Source organism: Carica papaya, chromosome 5, assembly GCF_054855325.1.
Source record: "Carica papaya isolate Zhongbai chromosome 5, ASM5485532v1, whole genome shotgun sequence".
In the NCBI taxonomy this organism is placed as follows: domain Eukaryota; kingdom Viridiplantae; phylum Streptophyta; class Magnoliopsida; order Brassicales; family Caricaceae; genus Carica; species Carica papaya.
This window is the reverse complement of record NC_142313.1, coordinates 32,570,246-32,583,900: the sequence shown is the minus strand read 5'-3', so window position 1 is coordinate 32,583,900 and position 13,655 is coordinate 32,570,246. Positions and strand designations below refer to the sequence as shown.

At 30.0% G+C, this 13,655-nt stretch overlaps 1 protein-coding gene across 1 annotated transcript; it reads right to left on the bottom strand.

Annotated features, from left to right (window-relative positions):
• Window positions 1-4,670: 4,670 nt before the first annotated feature.
• LOC148265777 (metalloendoproteinase 4-MMP-like) lies at window positions 4,671-6,014 on the bottom strand. Its single transcript, XM_088219726.1, has one exon. The coding sequence runs from the start codon at window positions 5,930-5,932 to the stop codon at window positions 4,820-4,822; it is 1,113 nt and encodes a 370-aa protein (XP_088075852.1). The 5' UTR covers window positions 5,933-6,014; the 3' UTR covers window positions 4,671-4,819.
• Between the last annotated feature and the right edge of the window lie 7,641 nt (window positions 6,015-13,655).

The window sequence follows — 13,655 nt, the reverse complement described above, 5'->3', positions numbered from 1 at the left end:
TAACTCAAAACATATAAAAAAGTATGCTTTTAGCATTACGCATGATTGAATATGCGTTAGTTTTATCCCAATATGAATGCCACCAGTTTTTATGTTAAAATATTATTTTGAATATTAAAGGTGTCATTAATTAATATATTTCATAAGGGTCAGTGGAAACAATGTGTATTGTAAAAAAAGAAATTAATATTTAGTCAAGACAACTTTGCAAAATTAACTACCATTTTAAAGTTACATTATCAATATTAAGAACATAATTACACAAATTTTGTTGCACATTTTGGATAAAATTCTACATCATCTTTTTGGAGGTTAAACCGAATTCCAATTATCTCTAATGAGTTTTTTGACCTTCTTAACTATAAATATAACCTCCAACAGATTTCAAAGGAAATGAACTTTGAACAAAAATATAAATTTAAAAGATAAATTTAATTCATTCTCTTGAGCCTTTGTTGAATCCTTAAGAGAGCTTGTACTTTATAAATCTACTCTTTGAGAGAGAAAGCTATTATTTCTTCATCTTTATTCTTTTGAGGCATTGTAAAAAAGGTTTGTGGAAACCTTTGGAAAGCTTTGTGTTAGGAAATACAAACAAAAGGTGAGTATGACACCTTGATATACAAATTATAATATTCAATGAAATATGAGTACTAGGTGGATTTGATATCTTGATAGACAAGTTGTAATATTCAAGAGAACATGAGAAATAAGTGAATTTTTTCCACCTTAATTAATTGAATGTAGTATTTAGAGAAATAAGAGTAATTTGTGAATATTTCAGAGAAAGTAGTAAAAATAAAAAAATTTTGCACTCTGTTTTATCTCCTATTTACTTTAACTTATTGTTTATCATTACTCGATATTACATTATTCCTCACATTACATATTCATACTTAGAATTAATCACAAACACTTCAAACCATTTTCACTTGTGTATATCATCATTACCTTCAGTGAGAACTTGATTAGCAGAAATTGACCTCACTAGCACTTAAACATTTTTATACATAATAAATAGCGAAAAAAATTAAATAAGTAGCATAATCTTGTTGATGACAATTAAGATAGAAGAGTTAGCTTTGTTATTAGCAATGGAGGAAGAATGTAAAGAGGTTAATATTTTTTGGCACTTTGATAATGGAGCAAGCAATCACATTTATGGATATAAAGACAAATTTATGGAGCCTAATGAAAAGGTAAAAAAGAAATGCTTCCTTTGGAGACTCATTGAAAATCCAAAACTAAGGAAAAAGTACAATTCTCATATTTTCCAAAGATGGTAACTATAAGTTGATTCTCGATATTTATTATGTGCCTAAATAAAAAAATAATTTTTTTAAGTTTAGGTTGACTTCTTAAAAAGGGATATGAAATTCTCATGAAAAGTAAGTGTCTTTGACTTATCAAAATGGTAGCTTGATTTTTAAGGTGGCTATCTTAGAAATCAGATAGCTAAATTAAATATTGAAATAATTGAAGCAAAGTGTTTAAAAGCTAATTTGCATGATGAAACATGATATCGACACATGAGGTTTGGTCATTTGAACTTTGTAGCACTTAATGCTATAAGAAAAAAAAAGGTGGTGGAAAGATCCTTTATCAACATCCAATAAAATGTGTGAAACATGTCTTCTTAGCAAATATTCTAGGAAGATATTTCCTAAAGAAGCCACATTAAGAGCAACCAAATCTTTTAAACTTGTGCGTCCAATACGTGTGGGCCAACCAATCTACCTTCATTTGATAAGTGTAAATATTTCCTACTCTTCATTGATGATTTTAATAGAAAGATTTGGGTTTATTTTCTTAAGCAAAAATTGAAAGTTTTTTATGCTTTTAAGAAACTCAAGATACTTGTAGAAAAGGAGAGTGGTTGTAAGCTCAAACTTTAAGATTTGATTAGGGAGTCAGATTCACTTTAAAAGAATTTAATGAATTTGGTGAAAAATCATGGCATTTATCGTCATTTAATGGTTTATGAATCATTGCAACAAAATGAAGTAGCTAAGAGAAAAAATAAAAAGATCTTTCACATGACGAGATGCATATTGGGCAAAAAATATGCCTAATGGGTACAAGCTTTTTCTTGTGTAGCTTATTTTTATAATCATTCTCAAATATCAAATGCCAAATATCAAACTCTTAAAGAACCCTAGAGATGAAGAAAGCCAATTGTAAGTCATTTAGGAGTTTTTATAAACATTATATATGCTCAAGTTCCTCACCAAGAAATATCCAAATTGGATGATTAAAGTGTTAAACATATCCTTATAACATATGATCCATATTCCAAAGGCTACAAATTATACAATCTAAGTAATGGTAAAGTGGTGGTAAGTAGAGATGTTCAACTTGATAAAGAAGCCATATAGAATTAGGAAGCCTCAAAAGAGAAAACATGATTTTCTTCCATATTTTGGAGAAGAAGGATAAGAGACCATAATGTCTATACAAGACATAACTACACCTTCTTTTCCACTTTGTCATCTACTTCTAATAATAATTTCATTAGATATTGCATAAATTTTACCTAATAAGTAATCAAATTTTGATGAAGCCATGCTAGATAAAAGGTAGAGACAAGTAATGGATGAGGAGATTAAGTCAATTAAGAATAATAATACTTGAAAATCAACAACTCTTCCTAAAGGTTATGAAGTAATTAGAGTTAAATGGGTATATAAGGCCAAGAAAAAGGCTAATAGAGATGTGGAGAAAAAATAACAATTATTGTCAAAGACTACAAACAAAAGCATAAAGTTGACTACAACAACTCTTCCTAAAGGTTATGAAGTAATTAGAGTTAAATGGGTATATAAGGCCAAGAAAAAGGCTAATAGAGATGTGGAGAAAAAATAACAATTATTGTCAAAGACTACAAACAAAAGCATAAAGTTGACTATGGAGAAGTATTTGTACCAGTTGCTTGAATAGAGACTATTGGTTTACTCATTTTCTTAGTGACTCAAATGAAGTAGAAAATTTATCATCCAGATATAAGGTTGACATTCATAAATGGTTACATTGAAGAAAAAGTATAATTGAGAAACCATTAAGTTTTTTGCACAATAAACATGAAGATAAAGTCTTGAGATTGAAGAAATCCTTATATGGACTGAAAGAAGCTACAATAATATGGAATAACCACATTAAAAAATACTTTCAAGAAAACAAGTTTGTTAATAAATATGCTCTTCATGACAAAATTTATGTTAATGAAGATTTTTTGCTTATTTATCTTATGTGGATTATATTATTTTCACTGACAACAATTCAAGCTTGTTTAAAGAATTGAAGAAGTCACTTGAGCTTGAGATGACCGACGTAAGGCACATGTACTATTTAGATATAGAGTTAAAGCAAATAGAGGAAGGCATATTCGTTTCTCAAGAGGGCTATGCAAAGAAAGTTTTGAAAGAGTTCAAAATAGGATTATAAGCCCATGAATACACCTACTAAAGTGAAAGAAGTTATCAAAACTTAAGGATGGAGAAAAGGAAATTCCCATTCTTTCCAAAGTCTTGATATCTTTTATATAATTAGAGTAGCGAGTCATTTCATTGAAACTTCTACTTCCACCCACATGAAAGCTGTCAAAAGAATTCTTCGCTACTTAAAAAGTATACTTGATCTTAAACTATTTAATTCTTTTTTTAGTAATTTCAAATTGTGGGATTTTGTAATTGTGATTTTATAAGAGATATGAATGATAGAAAAAGCATTAATGGTTTCCTATTTTTTTATGTGTGATTGTGCTATCTCATGTAGTGAAAACCTCTAAAAATCTACATTGATAATAAATTTACACAAACACTTATAAAGAATCCAGTGTTTCATTACTACTATAAGCTCATAAGTACAAAATATTATTTTATTAGATAATGCATTTTCAATATAGAAGTGGAGCTCAAGTATGTGATGCTTCAAAATGATATTTTTACAAAGCTATTAAAACTTGAATATTTTAGAAGATTAAGAACAAGCCTTGGTTGAAAGAGATTTCAAGTTAACGGGGAATGTTAGATATAATAATTTGAAGTTATTATGTGACACTTAGGATCTATGTAAGTTACTGAAATTACTGTGCGACTCTTGTCATTCTTATATTCATTAGAATTCCTAAGCAATTGAGTAGTTTTATGGAGTCTAGTAATTATTTAAAAATATATTTTGTATATGCTCCATTAATTAAGAATAATTTAGATATATCTCTTGATTTACGTTTTGTACCTATAAATACCCCATTATACTTAGCATTTGAAAGTAAGCAACAAAAAGGTTATCTTCCTATAATTTTCTTTTTTCCAACAAATATAACTTTTTTTTTCCAATACAAGCAATAAACACCAGACACACAAAACGACAACTACAATCCTTATAACACCAATTTATAAATGTTCAAAGTTTGTGATCTAATTATTAGAATATTTTTAAGAATTTAAAACTTGTGTTCACCATTCTTATGATCTCTATTTTAACATCAGTTTTTCTTCAAATTCTTATTAAGATAAGAATAAAATGTAATATTATACAAGAATGAAATATAAAATATATCTTTTTTTAAACCATGTTGAGTTTATGAGGGAATTTTTTTTAATTAATAAAAAATATTTAATTAATTAAATAACATAATTACATAACTTTATATTATGACAGTAACAGATCTATTTCTATTGCTATGAATATTTTTTATTTGAAAAATATTTATTCAAACAACGCGTCAGTAGTCTAACCTGAAATTCGTATATTATAAGGCAACTATAATTACATACCTCAAAAACTTGCTTTTTGTTAAAAACAAAAACACCTGGAAATTTTACACGTTATTTACATGCCGAAATAAAACTAGGAAAACCAGGAAGTCCGAAACCCATCGGATCCACCCGGCCCTGCTACGAACAGCTCCATTTTCAGAAGTATCGGACAGTAATAAAGCAGTAAATGTGAAGTTAGGGTTTGATCCATAGAGAGATTGCACGCCTTTGATGTCATCAACCGCCAAATCCACTTTCTTATTTCTGGGTTTCAATGTTGGGAACATCACGGCCTCTTTGATCGTACTGTGAGACAAACCTAGTAAATGCCCGATCTCATGCACAGCCACCGATTCCAGATCAACGGCCACCGGGGATTTCTCCTCCGTGAAATCAACCGCCCACGTCTCCGCAGCGTCGAGATGTAACCTCCCGCTCTCGGGGGAAAATGAGTGGGCCAGCACTCCCAGAACTCCATCGAACGGCTCTCCATCTCCGTGATCGCCGCTGTAGAATCCTATCTTGATGTCGGCGTAGCTATATTCGTCGGTTTCCACGAAGCTCACTGGGATCACCGATGCCCACTTGGAGAAGGCGCGTTTAAAAACGCGTTTGATCTCCGATTGTGTCAAGTAGGTAATAATAACATTCGCCGGCGAGAAAGCGTAGGTAAGTTTCATGGGTATGTTTCGAACCCACCGAGGTTTGCCTTGAAAATACACGTACTTGTTGATTGATTTTGCATGTAAAACGTCGCCGTCTGGGAAACCGCATCTGGGTACGAGGAACTGAGAAAGTGTGTTGAAATCGAGCTTACCACTGATGGGAAGACCAAGTTGTGTCTGATAATGGATTAGAGCTGACTCGAATTCAGCGTCGAAAACGTCCTTGTTCGATAAGTTGTATTGAAGTGATGAGAGGTAACCAAAACGATGGAGGTATCTTTTGAGCTCTGAGATGCCACTGACGTGGCTGCCTCTTCCCAAATTAAGGAACTTGTAGACGTTGTGCCATTCGTTGTAGTAATAGAAGTTATTGAATGTTGTTTTAGTTAGGGGCATTGTCGTAAATTCAGGGGTTTTACGGGCCGCCATGCAAGGCAGGGAGAGGCTGGGGAGGAGGAGGAGGAGGAAGACGACAGGGAGATGAGGATGACGAGTCCATGGGAAGAGCATGATATTGGGGTGACTGGAATCTTAAGGGAGTGGAGGAGAAGCCTTTTTATAAATAAAGATAAAGATTATATATGCGATCATTTGTAATAATTGGTAATTAGCGTAAGAAGATAGAAGTATAAGCCATCATTACCTGAGATTAAGTTTTTTAAGAGTAATTTTTAGTATTTGTAAGCATATCTTGATAAAATCATGAAGATTTTAAATTTTATTTTTATAATTTTTTATGTTAAAGGAAAGTTAATCAATGACATGTTTACCTGTTGGATAATTATTTATTATTTATTAATAATTTGATATTTTTTTCTTTTTTTTTTTAAAAAAATTAAAAATTACATTTATACTGTAATTTATATGTATATGTTATATAATATATGAATTTCCATTAAAAAAATTATGTGCTCTTGAAATGTACAATGATTACTTGGTTTTTTTTAATGTAGGAAGAGAGTTAGATAATTAAGGAGATATTTAAAAGCTCATGAAAACGGTGGTTTCTATACTATGAAGAAAATACTGTCTTCAACATGTTTTAATTTTGATATTATATAGAAGTTTGATGATCTATTGTGGTTTTTAAACAACTAGAATATATATATATATATATATATATATTATTGATGAAAATATTATCATTTCAGTTTTTTTATTTATGTCAGAATTAGAAAATTTATGAGAAAAATATTGGTTATATCAGTTTAAAGGAATAAAACCCTTAATTTGACCTCTAAAAACTTCACTTTATATCTTGGTTAGCACTTGGGATTATATTAATAATATTTTTATATATATTTAAAAATATTTATGGTATTCTTTTAACTTTATTGCAATGGAAGAAAAAAAAATGAAGAAGACAATAACAAATATATTTTCAGTTATAAAAAGAACATTTAGAATATTAGCAATATTTTACATAATTAATTAAATTTCATTATTAAATTTAGGAGTGCTTACAGGTAATCCAAAATAAATTACTAAAATAGTACTATATGCTACTTGTATTTGTACAATATAAAATAAATTTCATAAATATTAAACTTTAACTATCGTATAAATATTTTTAGTATAAAGTTTTTAATTTTTGTTATTAGATAATATAATAATATAATTATATTTCTAGCAAGATCATGTTTTAACTATGTATTTATTTCAAAAAAGACTATGTATTATGTATACCTTTAATTAACAACAAACTCTCTTATCTAGCGTTTTTCTTAATGTTCAATATAAAATTATCTTAAATAATATATTACAATATATAATTTTACACCACTAGACTTTTCAAAGAACATAATAACTATAAATACTTGAAGCTGATATTACTAGAACTAAATAACAATAAATATAGAGTATCAATGTAAAATATTATCATTTATTAGAGTCTTAATGGTATAAGAATGATTTAAAAAGGTAACTTTAATTAATTATTTAATTTAATAAATTATTTCTAATAAATTATTATGGAGTGCTAATTACATAAAAACATGGTTAGATTTTGGAAAATTTTTTATTTTGGTTTCTAGAATTATGTTATAGAAGTTCTTTAATTGCAATTTGATCCTTAAGTATATAGCTGCAAAAATAAAAAATCTTTCTATTATATATATATATATATTATTTTTATGTAGTTTACATATTGTATTAATTAAATATTAATCTTAATAAATTTAATAAGAATAGTTAATCTATTTCATTTAAGTCACGCAAATGATGACAATGGGAGGAAGATAAAATCTGTATAAATATTTTCAATTGCTAATCTTAAATAGAAAATTTAATATCTTAATTCATTTGGCAAGTCACCCAAACAAGACAAAAATATTTTTCTTTTTACAAAAACGTATTAAAAGATTACACTTGAAATAATTTTATAACTTCGGGTACTAAACTATGAGAAAAAAATTAAAAGTAAATTACAATATAACTCATATTCAAGATGTAAATTTATAATTTATCCATATTTTTTGTGTGGAAAGTAATAATATAACTATTAAGGAAATTTTGGATGCTATCGTTCAGATCTTGACCTTTTTTTTTTAATCCTTTATATGTATATATATATATGTATGTATATATAACGGCAAATATCAAAATATGTAGATAAAAAGGCGAAGAATTTGGTAAAATTAAGTGGATAATGTGTAACAAACGATCTACTTGGATTTTGTTTTCTTCAAGTTGAAGTCGAGGAAAAGTTTGGTGTTCGTTAGGGTTTATTATTGCTTATATATATATATATGTCTATACACAAACACATATATAGTTCTGATCTCTCTCTCTCTCTCTATATATATATATATCATACTTGCACATATATGTATATATATATGTAGTTGTGATCTCTCTCTCTCTGTTTAAGATATTTGTATGCGTATAGATGACTCATAGATGGTGTGAAGTAATGTAAGAAAGTCATGAAATGGGTCAGCTTTCGTTTCTTTTGGACGTGTAAAAGACTCAAGGTTTGAAGGTCATTGTTTACCTGCCACCATGATTCATGGTTGCAGATTGGCCAAGTTATATCCTCAACGGCTGTCTCTAATTGGAGCATCTCCTCTTCCAATTTTATCCACAATTTCCCATATTTTTATCACTTTCAAAATATATTTGTTAGTGTAAATTCCTGCACAGAATCATTTTAATGATGAAATTGTCTAATTAATGCAGTTTATTTTACCAAATTTATTTGAATTGTATTAATATTGCCATGCATCTATAAGAAATTGCATTTTAATTAACGAATATGGTTTTTTTAAAGATAAACATAAAAATTCATTCAAGCATACAGGAGTAGCCAAATCTTACATCAAAAATAGAACCACAAAAGTGGGAGGTTCTACCATAAAGTAATAACTATATGGGTTATAAAGAAATCTGTTTACTAATGCATGAGCCACCAAATTATAACCCTAGTGATTTAAGAATGTTGTAAAAATTAATTACAATCACACACACAACACACAATAATAGAAAGTAAAGAGTAGAATAAAAAAAAAAAAACACAAGATTTACGTGTTTGGCAATAGTACCTATATCCACAAATAAAATCGAGAAAAATTGTTTATACTATGATAAAAAATGATAATAGAATCACCAATAGAGTTGTGAACCCTTATATAAACAAAATATTAGAGTTTTCATAGAATATTCCTAAAATATATCAGAATATTCTTAAAATATACATGAATATTTTCAAAATATACACAAAATCAAATCACATTCATAATCAAAATATTCCGAAAATATAAAGAAATATTCTCGTAATATACATAGAATCAAGCCACATGAATAATTTTTTTCCTTTACTTGAATTCTCTCTATCAACATCAATAAAAAAAAGTGACTATCTTATCCCATTGTCATGCTAAAACGCCTTCATAGGAGCACTATTGAGTATTAAATAGTCTAATCAAGTCTAGGCAGTGCTTAAACTTGCTAACTGAGATCACCTTGTCATCATATCTGTAGGATTCTTATGTGTAGACACATTATGCACAACCACAATACGTCATAATATAATAACCTGAATGAAGTGATATTTGACATCAATTTCTTCACCTATACCATCAACCCACTTATATGCATCTGAACTCGAAATAGCTTCCTTGTAATTACCAGGTTCCTATAAATCAGTTGTCTCTATAATTGACAAGGCATATGCAACTAAATTTTTACACCTCTGTGGTGGTCTAATCTATCTTCTCTCCCTGCATGTTGCAATGTTATATATTATTGTTAATTTGGTGAACCATCATCATCTTCTTGATTAGGATCTTGTACTTCATTTTTTGGCTTACTAGACTGAATGGTTAGAGCATCAACCTCTACCTCCACTTGTTCTTTGACATCGTGACCTGGTTATGCCATTAATTTTTTCTTTTGACTTTCTAATGAAACAGACTCACTAAATATCACTTCTATGATGATAGTTAACCTTGGAGATCTTGGATCATTACACCAAAACCTGTAACATTTCACTAGATGCATACCTTAGAAATATACATTTCTTTACCCTTGACTCAAGTTTTCCATTCCTCACATGAGCATAAACAGGACAACCAAACACTTACAAGTGAGAATAATCAGCGAGTGAACTAAACCATACCTTAATTGCACTCAATAGTTGTAGATGAAATATATTAACCAAATAACATGCAGTATTAACAGCTTTAGCCCAAATATCATATTCCAAACATAAATGTGACAGCATGCTTCATGCCCTATAATAAAAATTCCTATTCATGCATTTTGTAATAAACAATTTTGTTATGATGTTCCTACACAAATGAGGTGTCTCACTATATCTTATTTGCTGTAAAAATTAATAAATGTGTGATTACAAAATTTTAAGCCACTGTAAGTTCTAAGACATTTGACTTTCTTTTTTGTCTATTTTTCAATCATGGTCTTCCAATTGACAAATGTTGAAAATGTCTCATCGTTTGACTATAAAAAATATACCAAAATCATTTGAGAGTAATCATCAATCAAAGTCATGAAGTATTTAGCATTGCTCTTGGACGAAATTCTATTTGGACAGAATGTATATAATTCAATTATCTATAGTCTTATGCACTGCTTTTTTATTGAACTTCATCCTAATCTTTTTGCTAAACATGCAATGTTCACAAAAATCTATAACTTCCTCTTTATACTTGTTCAACAAATTATGTTTGCTCAAAACAGATAATTCATTTTCACTCATATGACAAGAAGCAAATGTTACAACTTAGTATGCTTCTGATAACTACTCCCTGATGCTATAACAAGTTTCCCTGAAACTATACTGTCTTAAAAAATATATAATATAGACTCTAAACTACTTTTCATAAATACCATAAAGCCTTTGCATACTTTAAGAACATCATTTTCTATATGGCCTATAACCTTGAGAATCCAAAGTAGAAGGAGAAATTATGTTCCTCTTCATCTGTGGAACATGCCAACATTTAATATCTTTGACAATTCCATTAGACATTCTCAATACGATGTTACTAATACCATCTACAAATAATGAACTATCATTACCCATATACATAGTACCATCAATTGGTTTACAAATAACAAACCAATGCATGTATGGACACATTTTGAATATAATAGTAGAATCAAGAACCCATGAGTTCTTTCCATTATTCCAACTCACATATAAAATTTTTCAAGCACTACTACTACCACTATCATGGAATTAATGTCAACAATATTTGTAGAATTCTCCCGCTTCTTTTTCATTTTCTCTTTTAACTTAAGATGGTGTCTCTTAAAGTGATATTACTCCCTGCACTCAACACAATTTGTTTTCTTAACTCTAGATTTTGATTTAGCTTTTGAATTCTTCTTTGTTTGTGCTATGCTCCTATTCACCAAACTCTTCCCTTCTGTTTTATTTTTTGAAAAATTCTCTTTCATCATTTAGTTTTAGTGCATTATTAACATTATTTCATAAAATACTATTATTCTCATACAATAGAGTATCAATAAAAGTCTTATAAGAGGATAACAGTGAACAATAAAATTAAAGTCTAATCCTCATTATCAATCTTTATATCTATATTATTTAGATAAATGAAACTAAATTCATAATGTTGCTTAATGTAAATACCTTCACTCGTTATCTTATTACATAGTCTTTTCTTCGATTAAAAGCGATTTTTCAAATATTTTGGAAGTGCGACTCTTCTAATTTCTTCCATGCTGCATATACTGAAAGTTCTCAAGTAATTTTTCGTAGAACATAATCAATCACACTTATGAAAATCACACTCAAGGCTCTCTCTTTCAAATCTACCTTGTCCATCTTTGTCATACAATTTGAAATTTCTCATCAATTGTCTTCCATAAACCTTGTAAAATTAGGGACATTTTCACTACAATCTTCCATAGATTGAAACGTGTTCCAACATCAAACTTTTTTTACTCATACTTTACAGAAGATGAAGATGCCGTCTCAAAATTTAGATTATGCACAAAGCTTGAACAAATAAAATGAACACTACTAAAATGAAGAAACAACCGCACATAGGGAAAGCCCACCTTGCACAAAACCACCACGTGCAAAAACCAAAAACTGCCACGCACAAGAGCAAAAAGTGGTTGTTGGCCACGTGCACTACCACCACTAGCACAAAACCACCACGTGCAAAAACCAAAAACTGCCACGCACAAGAGCAAAAAGTGGTTGTTGGCCACGTGCACTACCACCACTAGCAGAGAGTCACCATCGAATGCAAACTCCACCATGCAAAAGACTGCCACATATAAAAATAAGGAAACTATTGCATGTTCCTTATTTAGATTTGTGTTTACGTGGCTGATATGTCTTTGCACTAATCTTCGTTGCCTTTTGGTTGCATGCTACCCAAACGAGATAGGTTTTATTCCCCTCTTTTGGCTCGGTTGGTTGCTACCTTCTGGTTGTCGCTATCCTAGGCACTGACTATTTCTTTTTTCGAATAGTACCACCATTTTTTTTCCCTTCCTCGCTTTGATATCAATTATTGTGAAAATTAATTTTAATCATACACATAATCATATAAAGTAAAGAGCAAAAGAAGAAAAGACACAAAGTTTACATTGTTCAGTAAAGATGCTACATTTGCAAGCAAGACCAAGAAAAAGTTTTTCCACTGTGATGAGAAACGAGAGTACAATCACCAATGGAGTTGTGAACCCTATAAAGTATTAGGATTTCTTTTAAAATATTCCTAGAATATACTAGAATATTCTCAGAATATATAGAAATATTTGTAGAATATACACAAAATCAAGCCACATCAATAACCAGAATATTCCCAAAATATACAATAATATTCCCATAATATATATAGAATCAAATCGCATCAACAAAGAAAATAAAAAAATTATATAACTGAGATAATTCAAAGAATCATCAAGCATTAATCCAAGTTCCATGATAAGTTTGCAATAGAATTGAGCAAAGTGACAATTCTTTGACAATCACTCTTCACCAATATATTGAATATGCCTATTTGATATGTTATTAGTAGATCGTAACAAAGTACAAATGCTTCAACAACATCAACTAATTTTGATGAAGGTAACTGTAACACCCCGAACTTTTGTGACTGAGCAAAAAAAATTATTATTTAATCCAAGTAGCACTTTAAAATATTCAGTAATTATTAAATAATTTTGTTTCTTTTATAAATAATTTTAAGAATTTAAATTACACTGGAATTTTGGAAAGAAATAGAAAATAGTGAAACGTGAAGTGGGGAAAAATTTTAGCAACCTGCGCCCACGGAAACACAACCTGCTCGTGGCCAGCCCGAGAGCAGACACGTGCGCCATGTGCATTGCATGCAACATTGTGCAACATGGGCACCTGTGTATGGCAGGATGCCTGCGCATGGGGCGTATGCGTCATGCAGCATGCTGTGCGAGCACAACACTTGGAGAGGCTCGCAGCTAGCAACACACATGCTACCAGCTGATGTGACTGTCTGTCACGTCGGGTAGCGATGTTGCATAGGGCCCGTATCTAGACCGCGTAGGGCATGCGACCATGCTTTTTCTTGGACCATTCGTGATGCGAACCCAAAATCAACAACAAAATCTAAAACTCTACATATACATTAGTAATCAGAAATTCAAAACCCTAAGCAAACTCTCCCTACTTGACCCACACTCAACAAGAGAGTAAAAACTAAGGTAACTAAAAAAGAAATAGAGTACTAGAATTGAAAAGATACCACAAGACTTA